Source organism: Heterodontus francisci, chromosome 42, assembly GCF_036365525.1.
Source record: "Heterodontus francisci isolate sHetFra1 chromosome 42, sHetFra1.hap1, whole genome shotgun sequence".
Lineage (NCBI taxonomy): Eukaryota > Metazoa > Chordata > Chondrichthyes > Heterodontiformes > Heterodontidae > Heterodontus > Heterodontus francisci.
In genome coordinates this window covers 10,127,860-10,145,674 of record NC_090412.1, presented here as the reverse complement: position 1 = coordinate 10,145,674, position 17,815 = coordinate 10,127,860, and the positions used below count along the sequence as shown (strand labels likewise).

Sequence of the window (17,815 nt, the reverse complement as noted above, 5' to 3'; positions counted from 1 at the left end):
GTGCAAATGTCCTGATTTTGTTGATAGGGGGATGCATTGGATTAACAAATAAGCAACGCATGAGGGAGAGCAACGTTCGACGGACTGGAAGATTAACCAGCATAGTACATCGACACACTTAATCACCACAGCAGAATTATTAAAGTATGTGTTTCATGTGAAGCTTGCAATCACTCCATGAAACACAAAAAGATTTGCATTTATATAAGTGCCTTTCACCACTTCAGGGCATCAAAAAAAACTTTGCAGTCAATTAAATGTGTTTGAAGCATATTCACTGTTGTAATGTAGAAAATGAGGCAGCCAATTTGCACACAGCAAGCTCCCACAAACAGCAATGAGATAAAGACCAGATCATCTGTTGTGATGTTGATTGAGGGATAAATATTGGCCAGGACACCAGGGAGAAAACCCCTGCTTTTCTTAGAAAAGCACCATGGGGTCTTTAATGTCTACCTGGGATGTCATTGGTTTAATGTTTTATCTGAAAGATGGCACCACTGACAGTGCAGCACTCTATCAGTGCTGTACTGCATTAGGGCGTTAACCAATGTTCCCCCTAATTTTTTTTGGCGTGCATGGGCGATTTGTTTAAGTGCGTGGCCCCTTTATTTTTTTGCTCAGCCACACAACTTAAAGGGGCCGACTTGTGCGTGGTCTATGCGGGAACATTCGGACTGCTTGTAAGGAACATTGGTGTCAACCTAGATTAGATCCTTTGGAGTGGGTTCGAATCCATGATCGTCTGACTGAAAAGCTAGAGAGCTACCATTGAGTCATATAAAATACAGAAATAATAAAGTATGAACTGTATTCATTACAATTATTTCACATAGAAAATACATTAAAACAAAACAATTTCTCAAAACAATTGAGAAATATACAACTTTATTTTGATATACACACATTTTATAAATATTTTAATTGTCAATCTAAAAACATTATAATTTGTTGAAAATGGTATGTTAGTGTTTATGAAACTCTGATTGATTTATTATTAGTGTTAGCCCTCTATGGTGTTCTTGCCAGAATGAGTTAAGGTTAATTTTTCCTCTGGTCACTGTGCAACAACATATGGTGAAAAAAAAACCCAGCCACAGCGCTCCTAGCACACGCCAGGAGAATATATAAAATTCCGCACCTCCAACCCAGGATTTCTATTTATTAATTTGGATAAAGAGAAAATCCCAGAGCGAGGCAGTAAGACACCAGAGGAATTTATTGCCTAGTACAAGTGCAATCTTTATTTCTCTATCGGATCTTGCAGCAACATTCTAAAACCCTTCTAGAAACAATGTTTTTTTACGCTGTATGCACAAAACGCGATTATGATTTCATTAGTAACACCCAGTAGAAAAAATTCTCATCAAAGCATTTACCATGTCCCTGCCTATAGCGAACCGAAGAAATTCTTAACTTCTTTTGAAATCATTTTGCTTAAAAACAAAAAAACGTGAAAATTTGAGCAACATCTAGGAGTGAAGGCTTGAGCAAACGCCTGTATTCCATAAGCGTGATTGTTGTTCTATAATCCCAGCGGGAGGAAAACCGACCTTTTTTTTCCTCTCCAGGGAGCTGGGGGTCTTATTTGGAAGGTTGGGACCTCCTGACACTTTTCCCTATCCCGAGTTTGAGATTGAAAAATTCCCAAACGTCCAGGGTTCACTTTCCTCGCATACCACTACAAAATAAAAACCACACAGACACATTTCCTTGTAAAGTGATCCCCGGTGATCATTTGATTTTAATCTAAATTTAATTAAACTGTGCAGACACCCTTTTATCAATTGCATTGTAAATACGAAGTTTAAAGAGTGGCGTGGATGGGGGTAAAGTAGGTGGAGGGGAGGGGAGGGGGATTTTACAGGATGGTTTAAAATGTGTATAATTTATATCTAAAATGAGAGGATATTCGGGTAGATTGGAGCAGCTAGATTATCTTCCCTAAATAAACCCAATTTAGCTTGAAAAACTTAAATGCTGAGATTGGCTGTTTGGGACAGATTGTAACAGTTGTTACAGCAGAAATCCTGGCAAACTCAATAATGTAGACTGATTAAAGGGGTGGGACTGGATTAGCCGTACAATAAAAGTGCAGGAGAATAAAAGTTGCTGTAAGTGGATTGAAATTGACTCAACTTTAAGAAATATCTCAACTCCCCCCTCCCCCTTTTGAGTAACTCCGAAACGCGCCATCATTCCAGTGAAATGTATCAAAAGCTGATGATGTAGTTCCGGGTGCCAGTACCCAGCACTGATTGGCTGCTGACGAGCAACTCTTCCCTTGGGAGAAATAAAGAGCTAGCGGATCAGTCTGAGGTTCTCGCCCAGCAAGCGAAAAAAAAACTTACTGACAACTTCCCAAACAACACCAACAGGCAACTCAACAACAACAACAACAAAACCCACACACCAAAAAAAAAAGGAGATCCGTCCTCTCAACACAGCAGCTCAGCGCTGGCCTGGGACTTTGATTTCTCTGCACTTTGCAAAGCGAGAGGAATAAGGCGAGCCAGGATGAGCTTGCTGTCAGCGATCGACACTAGCGCCTCAGTCTACCAGCCAGCTCAGCTCTTGAACTGGGTCTATCTGTCTCTCCAGGACACTCACCAACCCAGCGCCTTCGATGCATTCAGACCCGAGCCGACTTCCCACCATCACGACCTGAACTTCGCTAAAGCCGCTGACATGGGAACGTCACTCTATTCCAACTATCTCAACAACTTCTCCCAACTCCACAGGAATGAGGTGCGAATTCTCTCCAAATAGAGTCTTAATATGTACCAGTGAAAGCCCCCCCCCCCCCCAGCTCTCTAAAATGTGCTCTTTTAGCAATCAGGAAACTTTAACCAAACTTTCTGATCTCTCACTGCGAGGACAGAGGTATATATTTTTTGAAACCGCCATTGGACTCTGTTCGATATATAGAGGGAAAGATCCTTTTCCTTCGGGCAGGACTTGTTGCTCCGGCATTCTGTAGGGGTTTTATTGTACGATGCGAGATGCAGTTTGTTTCAGTGAAACCCAAATGATCTCAATCCAAAGGCTGTTGACATCTTGGCTAATAATTGAACGATTGTATTCAATTACAATCATACCGACTGGAATATAAAAGTGGTATGTTACAGTCTGGGACTTACATTAACACACTTTCATATTTAAAGTCGTGTTTTGTGACCCCCTCTAAAAACCCCTCCCTTTCCACAATTCTCCTTGTTCCATGTGTGAATTACTCAATGTGATTGACAGCTTGTTAAAATCAACGCAATGCATTACTCAACACTGTTGAACTAACAAGAAATCACTGCTGATTTGGAGGTAGAGAGATTCCTAGCAAAGTGTGGATTTATCGGATGTTTTGCCTTAGTTGAAATGCGGTAGAGGCGACCCTCCCAATAAGTCATTTAAGTTTCGAAAGCGAGAGGTGTGTGTGAAGCAGGGCAGGGTACATAGTCGGTTGTTTGATCTGCATTCTCTCCAGAGGGACTGAGAGCGGTGGGGGTTGGTTAGATAGCAGTAAGTTCCTCACTGACTCTTGAAAATACTGATATATGAGTCTGGTCATTATTTTAGAGTCGGGGTATCTGGTTGCTTCGACACGAACAAAAATAAAGTGCCATGTATCCGCTGTCTGTCGCTCTGCCCATTAGTAAATCTGCAATTGAAAAGAAAATTGGGAGGTGAGGTTTCATCTTAAAAGGGCAACGTCTAACAATGTGCACAGGGTGCGGGGGGGAGGCAAAAAGTAAGTACCCGTTTAAAAGCTAGCAATAAAAAGTATTATATTTGCTAGCACCTTTTTAAAAACTCGGATGCAACTATATCCTGAGAACAGTCGGTGATAAACAGTCAAATTCAAGAAGTGGTATTCGAAAGCAATATGAATATGACAAATGAACACAACTAGAGGACACAGTTCAAAGTTCACAAGCTGGAGCAAAGTTAGCGAGATTTGGGTTGGGGGAGTATAGTTCCTCATCAGAGAGTCATGGATATATGGAACAGTCTCCCAAAGGAACCTTTGATTCAAGGGCAGATGGAACCTTTAAATGAGACCCCTATCTGTTGAGAAGGGCAATTGATCATTGCAGAGATGCTGATTGGTTTTCAGGGAGGCATTTTTAAAGTAGAGGGCAACAGAATAAATTTGTCAGAAATCCAAGATGGTTTCTCATTCTAACCTCTGTCATTTAATGTCCCCCCCCCCCCCCAAAAAAAACACTATTGCCCAACTCCTTACTCACACCAAGCCCCATTTACCCGTCATCCCTGTGCTTGTTGGCTTACATCAGCTCAGAGTTAAGCAACACCTCTTTTTTTTAAAAAAAACTTCTCAACCTTGTTTTCAAATACCTCCATGGCCTCGCTCCTCCCTATCTCTGTAATCTCCTCCAACCCTGCAAACTTCCGCAATTATCTGCATCCTCTAATTCTGACCTCCTGTGCATCCTCAGTTTTGCTTTCTCCACCTTTGGTGGTCATGCCTTCAGCTGCCAAGGCCCTAAGCTCTAGAATTCCTGCACTAAACCTCTCCACCTCTCTTTCCTCCTTTAAGATGCCCCTTAAAATGTTTCAAATTTTGCTTTATATTACTCCTGTGAAGCACCGTGGGACATTTTATGAAAGGTGTTCTATAAATACAAGCTGTTGAAGTCAGGATGGAGTGGGACTGATCGGCCAAATGACTTTCCCTCATTCCAAAGGTTATGTTCTAATTAACAGTCTAATATACATATATCATAAAATGTGTTTTTGAATTGTGTTATTCCACTCAGATACTGTTTATTACAGCTTACTCTATAAGCAACTGGTACATATAGTACCATTAATATCACAAAGGGACTTTGCACATTCACGAAGGGAAATGGATCCTGGGAAGTAAGGGAAAAATTAAATGAGGTGATGGAGGACAGGATGGAAGAGTTTGATTTTTGAGGAGACTTTTGAAGATAACAAGGTGGAAGTGTTTAGTAAGTGAATTCCACAGATAGGCCTTGATAGCTGGTCCCTGGGTGGATTGGAGTGAGGGGTATCTGTATTGGAGGAGGAAACGAAAGATTGATTTGCATTTATGTAGTGCTTGTCATGACCGCTTGACCCCTCAAAGTGTTTTACAGCTAATGGTGTACTTTTGAAGTGTAGTGACTGTTGTAATGTGCCAGCCAATTTGCTCACAGAAAACAGCAATGTGATAATGAACAGATAATCTGTTTTTGTGTGATGTTGATTGAGGGATAAATATTAGTCAGGACACTGGAGAAAACTCCCCTGCTCTTCTTCGAAATAGTGCCCTGGGATCTTTTACATTCACCAGGGCAGGCAGATGGGGTGTCGGTTTAATGTGTCATCCAAAAGACAGCACCTCCGACAGTGCAGCACTCCTTCAGTATTGCACTGGAGTGTCAGCCTTGATTTTTGTGTTGGAGTCCTGGGGTGGGACTTGAACCTGGAACCTTGTGACTCAGGTGAGAGTGCGACTGACTGAGTCACACTGGCACTGGAAAGAATCTCAACTGGGTCAGAGATTCAATGCTAGCCTTTGTTGATTAAGGACATGTCTAGAAATTCACCGGGGAAAAAAACTATTTTCTCTAGTATGAGCAGAATTGGTTTGTTCTATTGTTTTACTCCTGTCCCGTTTCCGTCCATTTACACAGCAAGCTTTCTCTCCAGAAACACAGCTCGATTCTTAAAATGGCCACATAGGTTCCAGTTTATGTGGCAGTGCAGCTCCCTTAATCGGTGCGCCGGGAATAACTTTGAGTCATATGGCCATTGCCCTTTTAAGAAAAGTGCAAGTTTAATTCAACGAGGGCCAACGAGGCATTGCTTTGGGACTTGATACGTTCCAGATATGGATTGGCCGAGACAGGAGAAGCTAATCGGCCTGGGATTTGTGTGAAAACAATTTGAAGTGTGAATAGCCTTTCTTGTCCCCTTGCTGTGTGGGAGTCTTCCATTAGAGGGGAGGTGGATTGGGGGAGGGGATTAGGGTTTGCTTCCAGGGGCATTTAGAATATTCGTGTTTAGAAAAGAACATAACTTCTACCATTCTGTTTTGCGAAGGGTAACTGAAGGTTTAAGAACACGCCCTCGTTTCTCTCCGTCCTTTGTGTCTGTTATGTAAAGGCGAGACACGTTCTTGGCCCCAATTTGCAGACGTTTCCTGCTGGGTTTTTCCCCTCTGTGAAGAGGGACCTTTACAGAGCCGTCTAACAAAAGCAGTCACTATGGTGTAGAAAGCCAAGGGTTAAATGCCCTGCCCTTTCTGACAGGTCGCTTTATTTAAATTCACCACAGATACCACAAAGCAATCTTGTAAACATATCAGCTGGATTTATCGACAAACAGTTGTCGTCTCACTTAAAAATAGCTGGACGTTTGCAACAAAGATGACACATGAGGAACACAAAGCAAGTTACATTCACAACCCCAGCCCACATCCCAAAACAATCCACACAGCTGGCGCTGAAGATGCACAGCAGCCGGTCGCTGCATTTACTGAGCGTCTGTGTTAACGTTGGTTGATGAGGGCTATGTGGGTTGTGAGGAAAGCCCAGCGTATCCTGCAAGTGCAAACCTCCCGTGTTTATTGTGAGCTCGGCATTTCTTTCAAAACATGCAGGCGTTTTCAGACAGTCTCTTCATTAATATTCATTTAATATATGTGTTAAAATGCACCTTAATCCATCTGGCAGCTCGTTCTCCTGTGATAAAAATGAACAAGTAGGAATTAAAAGCCTCCCCCCCCCCCCCCCCCCCCCCCAAAAAAAATCAGTATCAGAAACCAATTTCAGAAATTGTGCCATTCAAACACATTCGCTCCATCTGGACGTTTGCAATCATTGTACCAATACATACCCTGACTTCAATGTGTGGACCTCAGTTCCAAAGCACTTAATTCAACAACAAAACGTGCATCTAACAACAGTCAAAATCAGTAAAGTTGTTATTTCACTAATCTGTGTTATGAAATTGTGAGCATTGAAGGGTTTGATTCAGCAATTGCTTTCACTACAAGCTATTCCAGCAGATAGAAATCCAGTCAAATTCAGACAGACAGCTCGCTACTTTTATTGTAACTACCTATGTTGTAAATTCATGCTTCGCTGCCCTGTTTTGAACATGTAAAGCACATGTTTAACTGCTTATTTCATTAAAGGTTGCATCTTTGCAACAAATCGCTATTCTTTAGAGCACTTAGACGCAGCAAGCTCATTGTAAATAATTGAATGTTGTCCATTTATTCAGGCTATTAGCAGCGGCTTGTACAAGAACGCTTCCCCCTATGGTTCTCTGAGTAACATCGTGGACGGACTGAGTTCCCTGACAGACCATTTCTCGGATCTATCTTTTTCGGCAGAACCTCGCAAACCTGGTAAAAGGCCTCCACCCAACTACTTGTGCCATCTCTGCTTCAACAAAGGACATTATATCAAGGACTGTCCCCAGGTAAGTGCGGTTTGAATATTGCGAGAGGGGGGAAAAAATCACAACCGGGTGATGTTTAACAAACGGTGAGATAGGGTGAGGAATCCGGTATTGAATGAAGCATTGAGGTCTGTAGGCAATGAATTCTGCAGGAGCTAATACTTGTCTAGTCATCACTGGTGGATGTTATTAAAAAGTGAGTTTGTGTGAATAACAACAAAATATTCGCAAGTGAAATATTTGAGTTTAAAAATTTGAATGAATACATTCTTATTTAAAGTATCTGCAAAGTTAACTTTTATTATTTTTAAAAATGTGTGTGTGTATATGTATTCTTAACAGTATAACTGGATCCACAGCCGTTAACAAAAGATTTGTGCAAGCAATTAGGAATTAAGCCATTGGTGTAATCATTATTTCATATGCTTTGGTTAGTCTCTGACTGAGTGTGTTTTTAAGAAACAGATGGAAAACTAGTTTGCCCTCAATTATTACACTTTGCAACTAAGTCAACATTGGAATGTCTGAACCGAACTCTCAGTGCCTCAGACACATTTCTCAGTCGTCACAGTCTTGTCCAGATACTAGATAACCTCACATCAATTGGAACTACAATTCCTACTATTTTGGGAGCCAAAGTGCATCAAAGTACCAATTTGACATCTCCACCATCAAATTCATTTCCAGGCTTCCCATTCGTTCTGCATTATTTAGACTCCACTGAACTGGATGAGGGTTGTGTGTGTGATAGTTCTCAGAGAGAGAGCCCCAATAATCAAGGACATTGGTTTATGGGAAAATGGGCAGGATTGGGGAATTTGTGCAATACAAAATGAAAATGGAATTTGATTTATCCAGTGATTGTAAATCAGAGACTTTCATATTACAGCACTGCTTCATTTGGCCTTGTTAAAAATCTGTTGCACTGATCAATGATACAGTGAACTTCACACCAAATCATTTTTATATAAGTATGTTAAAGGAGATTTCATCTCAAGTGATTATCTTACAGATAATGGCCATTACTTTCAATGGCAACTGTAAACAGTATTGACTGGTATGGAGTGAACTGGATTTATTCTGATTTTTTTTTACACTGCTCATGTTCTTAAGTATTTATTGCTCTGTAACGATCTTGCCAATTTTCCCATTCGAATGATTTTGCATTCTTGAATAAGACATTGGCTTGGAGGTCATCAGGGATCAGTAATGGGAAATGCTCAAGTTGTGTCTCATTCTGCAGGAGGTCTGGACAAACAGGCTGGAATCTGGGCTGCCTGTCTGCAGAGTAATAAAATCCAGATGCCTGATCCTAATCCACAGAGGCTTTCCCTCCAGTCAGGGTTTGTGTTCTATCTTTCCCTTCCCTTCCTACTTGCCTCTGACCATTAGAGCTGAGACAGGCTGGAAATGTGAGTTGTCAAATAGTCGGAGGGACAGTGTGTGTCCAGGGCATTCAACACTGGCACTGCCTTTAGATGCTAGATCAGGCCCTACACTGGGACATGGAAAAAAATTGTGGTTTTAATCATCCAAAGTGTTTAATGCTCAGAGTCAAAACAATCCTTAGTCTATGTCAACAGAATTTGGTTAGAACTTATAATAGTGGAGCTTATGAAAATAAACATTTTAATTTGGTTGAAAGGCTGAATAAATGCAACGTACTGAGTCTATGAGCATTAACTAAGCAATTCATACTGTTCACGGTGGTAATCTGCATATTATTAGCATATTATCTAGTTTATCAACATCCTATTTAGTGTTTGACATTTTTCCAATAAATTTCCTAGTTGGCTGGAATGTTGCTTAAACAAATCCAGATTATCTATTGCATGCACATCTTTTTTATTCTTTCATGGGATGTGGGCGTTACTGGCAAGGCCAGCATTTGTTGCACATCCCTAATTGCCCTTGACAACTGAGTGGTTTGCTAGGCTGTTTCAGAGGGCAGTTAAGAGTCAACCACTTGCTGTGGGTTTGGAGTCACATCTAGGCCAGATCAGGTAAGAATAGCAGATTTCCTTCCTTAAAGGACATTAGTGAACCAGATGGTTTTTTTTACAACAATTGATAGTTTCATTGCATCATTACTGGGACGAGCTCTCAATTCCAGATTTTTTATTAATTAATTGAATTTAAATTCCACCAGCTACTATTGGGGTTTTGAACCCATGTCCCCAGGGCATTAACCTGGGCCTCTGGTTTACTAGTTCAGTGAGAGAAAATATTTAGACACATAACTATTAACTGGACTGACTACTTGCGGATGAGCATTCACGGTCACATCTGTAATTCAAGGCTCATTAATTTACCAGTTACAACTTCAAATCCATCCTCAAGTGTTTGTTTTATTACCCTCTCAAGTTCACTTTGAAGGCAACAAATGTTTTCACCCATTTCGGAATGCATGCACCTTGTGCTTCTTGACATTTGCTGGCAATAGTCTTTGTTCCATTACCTACTAATGTCTCTCACTGAAAACCCATTGATGTCAATTAGCTGGTAACAGTGAAACTAATTGCTGGACATGATAGCACTTCTTCCCATCCTATTTAGTAGTAAAGCCTGTGGATTTAATAAATACAGAGTAACAGGTTTCTCTGGCACCCCATGTATAAATGGTTATACAAGTACACAGGTTATTTAGTTTAATGTTTCTTATTCAATGTTGAAGCAGTTGCTCCTAACATATTTGCAATATACTAGCTTACCCCCTTAGCCTTGCACACGGGTAGTCCAGGATCTGAAGCATGTTTGTGATATTTAGCTGTTAACCTGGCTTGTCCCTTTAAGACAAAACTCCGGACTCTCTCTAAACCAAGTGTCTAAAGACTATTGAGCTTAATTAGTGGTTAACTCCGATTGATGTTGGAAGTTTGCACATTGGCAGCTGCTTGGGGAGAAGTTAGTTTATCTCTAGGCCAATCAGGAAAACTTTGTGCCCTTTTTAAACTGAAGGTTCAGTTGCGAGATGGTGTGCTGTAAAAAGTGTGATCTGCAGTGTGATGGGCACGTGTCAAAACTCTGTTTTATCCACAGAAAAGTAGAAAGTTAATGGTGCAGTGGTTAGCACCGCAGCCTCACAGCTCCAGGGACCCGGGTTCGATTCTGGGTACTGCCTGTGTGGAGTTTGCAAGTTCTCCCTGTGTCTGCGTGGGTTTTCTCCGGGTGCTCCGGTTTCCTCTCACAAGCCAAAAAGACTTGCAGGTTGATAGGTAAATTGGCCATTATAAATTGTCACTAGTATAGGTAGGTGGTAGGGAAATATAGGGACAGGTGGGGATGTTTGGTAGGAATATGGGATTAGTGTAGGATTAGTATAAATGGGTGGTTGATGTTCGGCACAGACTCGGTGGGCCGAAGGGCCTGTTTCAGTGCTGTATCTCTAATCTAATCTAAAAAACAGGCATTTGTTTAAGAATGTACTTTGTGTGTGATGTGTGGTCTGGGTTTCAAGCCTTGTAGACGAAGAAGACCTCAGGTCTGATGACGACTGCTGATTTAGCCTACTGCACCCAGCAGAGTGGTAATGGGATGTCACAGTTGGATCTTAGTGTGGCTATGCTAGGATAAAGAAAATCAAACAGGATCCCTGCTTTCCACTGACTTTGCGGGAAACTACATGTGTTCAGACATCAGGTGTGAACAGGAGTAGACACTGATGAAGTGCCTGATGACAAGAATTTAACTTTCCTAATGCTATTCATTACATTTCCACAGCAACCATCAGTGTCAGAAATGCATCATTTGTTGACTTTTTTTTGCCTTGGCTTCTGGCTTTCTGTCAAACTCAGAACATAGGAATCAAAGAGCAGTGGTCAACAGGGTGAGTGGATAAAACAGCAGCCTGTTCCCAACATCTCCACGGAATTGTGAACATTCTCAAAATGAGGGTTCCAGGAATTCCAACCAACCCTTCTCATTCGTCAGTTATTCTAACCCCCTAGATCTCCATGAGTAATGTTCCAATTGCCATGAAGAGTTCAAGTAGTGAGCTGCTACTGGCCTTATGTCAGTGATGCTAGGAGTTGAGTGTGAGGAAAGCAAATTGGTTTAATCCAACTGTGAAATTTTCTTTCATCTATAAGTTGAAATGCTAGCCCATCATCTGGCCTTGACCTTGTCAAGACTGGACATTTGCCAAGAGGAGGAATCACGGAAGCAAATCTGCACCTGGCTGTTCCATGATCCACTGGACTGTCCCACCAACCATCTATATTTCATTGTGAGGTTCAGCAGCTTTAAGCAGGAATCTTTCAGTGTAAACTTTGCTGCGTCTTTGTGTTTCATGTTCTTTATTATCCCATTCAGTGTGGTTAGATCACTGTCCGCTAACAGTAGGTTAAGCACAGTGTTGCCTATTGATAATTCACCTCTGCAATGAAAGAAAGGCAACCCTCTGACTTTTACTTCTCTCCTTCCCCCGGTTGTCAAGGAAATAAACAAAAGAACAACAGCTCCTGGTAACAATTAGTAAAGCTGGTGTGTAAAAGTTGGACCAAATCCATCAAAGTAAATAAAGTGCTCCAACTTCACAAGGAATCCGGCACTGTGATCCAATGCCAGTTCTGGGGCTCCCATTCATCTGTCTGTACATTTTCTTTGATCAAATACTCTGAAATAATCTAAAATCCACATTGGGTGAGAGAGAGAGACCAAGCTTCAAAGATAAAAATACACCAAAAAGTGTATTTTTTCAGTTTTGAGATTTGTTCAACACTAGTCATCATTTATTTTTCCACCCAACCCAAGTAATTGGATTACCCTGGTTTCACTTTGAAAACTCCATAATATAAAGTTTCTTCCATTTACTTATAAGAGACAATAGGCATCAACATAGGCCATTGAAAATGGTTGCAAACAATCCACCATGGCAACTGGAACTGGGGAATAAAATACTTAATGGCAGTGAATTTGGATGTCTTGTTTGATCATGGGGGTGGGGGTGCTCTTTGTTGCCTGACATTTCACTATGGCTCGTTGTCAAATTTTGCTTCATAATGCTCCTGTGAAGCAGCCTGGAATGTTTCACTACATTAGGAGTTCATGGGCTTCTTCGTTACTAAAGATTGAGACCGTTCATTCAGCTGCTTCTGCCACTAGCTCACTGGACCAAACTTCCCGTAAGGTTCTTCCCTGCTGCAGCCCTGAACTCGCATCATTCTCCAGTTTCTTTCCTATCACCCCTCATGTCCTCTCTGTGCTCATCTATGAGACCTGCGACATGCTCCCTTGACCCTAATCCCACCAAACTGCTGACCATCCAACTTCCCTTCCTGGCCCTCATGTTAACAGTTCTTTCTCCTGGGTACATAGTCCCTTCTCAAAAAAAGCACCCTTGATGCCTCCACCCTTGCAATCTACCACCTTATCTCCAACCTCCCTTTCCTCTCAAGTTCTCGAGCATGTTGTCACCTCGCAAATACTCGTCCTCTTTCCTGCAACTCCGTGCTTGAATCCCCCAATCAGATTTCTTGCCACACTACTGAAATGGTCCTCAAAGACACAAATGACATCCTATCTGACTGTGAACGTGCTATACTATTCCTCCTCATTCCTCATCCTTCTCAACCTGTCTACAGCCTTTGGCACAGTTGCCCACATCATCCTCCTTCATCCGTTCTCCAGTTGGGTGGGACTGCCCTTGCCTGGTTCCATTCTTCCCTATCCAGTAGTAGCCAGAGAATCATCTGCATTGCCTTCTCTTCCCACTTCCCTCTTGTTACCTCTGAAGTCCCCCAAGGGTCTATCCTTGGCCCGCTCCTATTTCTGATCTACATGTTGCCCTTGGCAACATCATTCAAAAACATAACGTCAGATTCCATATGAATGCAGAGGACACCCAGTTCTACCTCACCACTACCTCTCTTGACCCCACTACCGTCTCTGATTTCTCACTGTTCACCTTCCGATCTCACTCTCCTCCTTTTAAGACATTCCTTAAAACCTGCTTCTTTCACCAAGATTTTGATGATCTGTCCTGATATCCCTTATGTGGCTCTGTGTCAAATTATGTTTGATATGTCCCAAGGTGCTTCACTGGAGACATTTTTTTTTTACTATATTCAAGGCACTATATAAATGCAAATCATTATTGTAATTTACAGGGTATCTTGATGAAGTGTTTATGGCACTGAACTAATAGCTCATTGATTTATGAGTTCAAATCCCACCACAATAAATTGTGCAATTTAATCAGTAAATGTGGTTCATTCTGGGTTGACTATGAAAGATGCTGTTTGTTCTTAAAAAAGCCAACCAGTTCACTAATGCTGTTTAGGTACCTACCCAGTCTGACTTACACGTGACTTCTGACCCATGTTGTGTGGTTTACTCTTAAATGCCAAACAGGCCACTGACTTTTTTAAACACTATGAAGGAGAAGGGATGGGCATTAAATGCAGCCTTGTTAGAATTGCCTACATCCAAAGAAAAAAAGTTGCCATCTGGTCAGTCTCCATTGGAATCTAGTGCAGGGGTCTCCAAACTGTGGGTCGTGAACCATACCACCGTGGCAATCTAGCCCATGTAGCCCACCCAACTCAGTCCTGTAGGTACTTACATTTCTTATACTCCCTGTTTGAATTTCATGGAACTGGAGTTTTGGAAGGGCTGTATTTTGTACAATTGGCTCATTGGTGGATCAACACTAAACCAGTTAGTATCTGCTCCTTGAGATTTATATAAATGAATAGAATTATGGATTTAAACTCTCTTCATAACCCTCAAAGCTCCATGACATATATCTTTGGGGTGTCTAGTTCAAAATGCTTGGATATTCACTAACTTGCTCAGTTTATGTCATGTGGCATTTAATTACTGTACTTTTTAAAAATTAAAACTCCTATTTTTAGCAGCTTTCTCATTATGTTCCTTGCAGCATGTACTGCTGTCTGGTTAATTTGAGCAAGGGGAAAGGCACAGATGACCGTCTCCCAATCTGCTGTGTAACTGGGTCTTTGTAGATGACTGAGAGTTCATCTGTTTAATGATCTGCCCTGCCACCTTTTGGGGTGACCTTTTCCCTTCACTGGGTGGCTTGGCTGATATTAGAATCATGGGCATAAATCCCCATCTCACCATTCCACAGCAAGGTACTGTGACCATTTGGCTTTGGCATCCACATTATTTAAGCCAGCTGTACATATTCTGCAGCCAGCAAACTGCTTGCAGTTTACCATCCCTCCATCTGTACCTTTTATCAGACCTGTTGCTCCATGTGCTTCTAATTCTCTATTCATTACTTGCCTGGCTGCAGAAAATTGATGGAGCTGTAATTCATTGTTGTCTTAACAAAAGAAATGCTGTTAGGAGGCAGAGTCATCTCAACTTCCAGAAAGCAAGTGAAAAGTTATGGAAAGGATCAAGGAAGGATCCAACTTTTGGAACGCCACTGTAATATACAGTTTAGTCACTCAACCCAAGGACCTCTGTCTGTCATGAAACACGTAGCAAGATTCCACAGACAGCAATTGGGCGAATCACCAGTTTATGTTGGTGATGGCCGATTGATAGATTAGTCAGGATACCAGGTGAAGTCCCTGCTCTTCTTCAAATAGTGCCATTGGATCTTTAACATCCATCTGAATGTCGGCAATCTCAGTTTAAAATGACAGAACCTCTCGCATTGCAGCATGCCCTCAGTGTTGCACTGGAGTGCCAGCCTAGCAGGCCTGGAATTCACAACCCTCGGACTCAGTAACAATCCTGCCAACTGGACTAAGCTGACACTATAGGCTGGAACATTACAGAGTAAATATTGCATGGCCTCACATTACCCTCATGGCCTCCTCAATAGCCAGCACATATTGGGCAATGTTTTCCAATTCTCCATCCATTTGAATGGAAAATTGCACGATTCTTTTTTTAATGATCTGTACTAGCTATGTGCAGGGCTGTGCAAATTTGCCCCAATATAGGTGCTGTATTGATGCATGATTTAGACTTGGACCAAAGACCCGACTTTAACTTAACCCACCTAACAGGGGTGGGATCAAGGTGGATTTGGAACAGAAATGGGATAACACCCTGCCCACATTTCTGCACCATTGGAAGTCAATAAGCATTACGTCGTGGGGCATAAAATGAGCATCCGACCCAAAGCCCCTCCATTCTATTGAGCAGGTTAGGTTAAAATCGGGGCTAGAGGACTCCCAATGTACTCTTTGACCTTTTTCTCCTCTTGTTTTATACATACTATAGGAGTTCTAACGAATGTCAAGATCAGTCATATTGTGTAACAAGGATCTCCGCTCCTGAGCTTGGCCACACCACAATTGTGGCACTGAACATACAAGAAGATCTATAATCTTCACCATAACATTCTCAACACTGGCTGTGACCAACGACACGATCCCCAAAATGCAACTAAAAAATCCTTGAGTTCTATATATGAAAATGGAATTTATTCAACCACCCTGAACCAAAGCCTAAATGTGAATGGGCAGAATCTTGGAATGTGATGCCCAAAATAGCAGCAAAAACCTAATAACAACATCCAATCAGCCACAGTGGTCCTAGCCATAACCCTTTTGCAATTTTCTGATCAGTCTCATTGTTGCACAGACACATCATATCATGTGACTTCCCAGGATGCCCATTGCCACTATCCTAATGGTTATGAAATTTAAAGATATGTATCTATCCAGATTCCAGTACATTAGCATCTGTTTCATCGTGTTCCATAAACCCTCTCTGGTCTCGTTAAAAACCCATGCTGACTTGTGCATAAGCCATCTACGACTATACGACTTAGGCCGTTTTATTATTTGAATATTTTTGTATAATATTGGTTTTAACTAGCAGCAAAACATTTTTGCTCGACCAATAAGTGAAACTGTGCACTTGGAAATATCTTTTTATTATTTTTGAGGCTTGAAAATGTTGAATTTATATTCCAGTCATACAATGCCTGCATTCAGAACAATTTGACCTGAACACATGCTCCCAGGATTTGGACTGATGGCAGCTCAGGATGTATTTGTGCCCTGGGCAGTATTATGTTACAAACTGGGCATATGTGCTAAAGATTCCTTAACCATGAGAAAAACTTTGAATCATCAGCCTTGAAAGGAACAAATGAGAGGGAAATTTTCCGGGGGTCTATACGATACTAAGTGGAATAGAAAAGGTTAGTTCAGAGCAGTAGTTTAGTGAACAGATTGCTGATCAGCAATTTTTCACATGTAGACTGATGCTTGGAATGATCTTCCAGATAGTGTCGTGGAGGCAAAAATTCTGGGATTGTTCAAGAGGTATTTGAATACTGTGATGGTGGAACCGTCGGTTTCTGTGGAAGGATGAGCTAAGTGGGTCAAATGGCCCCTCTTATCAGTGATAACGTCTGCGATATTCAATAAAGGACAGGTTCGGTGTGCCAATTCTACTGATCTGACGCTTGACTGCTGCTTTACAGCCCAGCCTAAGTTCAAAGGCCAAAAGAGGGGAGCTGAAAGACCAGCAGAAGTTCTGCTTGAACTTCACAATGCATTGCAATGAGGAGATCTGCTTAAACAATTCCTTGTCCACCCTGCTCTTGTGTCTGCAACAGCGATCAACTGGGACCTCTGTCATATCAATAGAATTCTACAAAGCAGTCAATTTCTGGTTGGCTTTCAATTGTGGATGGTTGTGGTCAGGAATAGTCCACATTAAAAGCTTGATATTTTGGTGCTTTTTAATTGCTATTCTGATTTTAACAGTGTAACAAATGTGCGATAATCAAATTCAAAGTTGAAAGTATTGTGATGTAATTTGCTTACCAACAAGGATTGAAGCTTTCCAAAGGCTCAGTGGGCCTTTTGCATTACTGGGCCTCATATATTCCTAATTTGTGCTGAGTTATTTAACTTCAGTCTGGGTGGAAGTGGGACATGCCGGTTAGTTTCAGCATCCATGGCAGCCAAGGTTATTGCTTCTGATTTGTTATTCAATGTCTTCTGGAAGTAGAGTTTGGGTGGTGTCAGGATTTGACTTAGCTGTGAAATCTTTTGTCTTGATTGAGAAGCCCTCCTGTGACTACCAGCCACTTGGGCACAGCACAAGAGCCACCAGTGTCCCTGGAAACATATTCTTAAAACAAAAAGCCACTGAGGCTCATCTAAAATGATCTAAGATTTAAGATATTTCAATACAAAAATGTATTGTCCCACAAAACACACTGGTGATCTGGGACTCAAAGCCAATTTAGGAATATAGGATGAGGAGTAATTTTGTGCATGAAGAAATGTGAATTCTTTTATTGAAATACAATATGTGTTACTTAGCAACGCCCGTTCTGTTCAAAGTATTTGCATTAGTGCAACCAGATGTTGCTGTACTTTCTCAGCAGCTGATTCACCCACGGCGCAGAGAGACCATTTTTGCCACAGGTTAAATCTATTTG

General features: G+C 41.5%; 1 protein-coding gene across 2 annotated transcripts in view; it reads left to right on the top strand.

Moving 5' to 3' along the window:
- Positions 1 to 2,255: 2,255 nt before the first annotated feature.
- zcchc24 (zinc finger, CCHC domain containing 24) overlaps positions 2,256 to 17,815 on the top strand; it is a 195,914-nt gene continuing 180,354 nt past the window's right edge. For both annotated transcript variants that reach the window (XR_010970927.1, XM_068020538.1), the window contains exons 1-2: positions 2,256 to 2,748; positions 7,252 to 7,452. Coding sequence is in view for 1 of the 2 variants with exons in the window: in XM_068020538.1 (XP_067876639.1) it covers positions 2,518 to 2,748; positions 7,252 to 7,452 (432 nt within the window). In the remaining variant the exon portion in view is untranslated. The remainder of the gene's footprint in view (positions 2,749 to 7,251; positions 7,453 to 17,815) is intronic.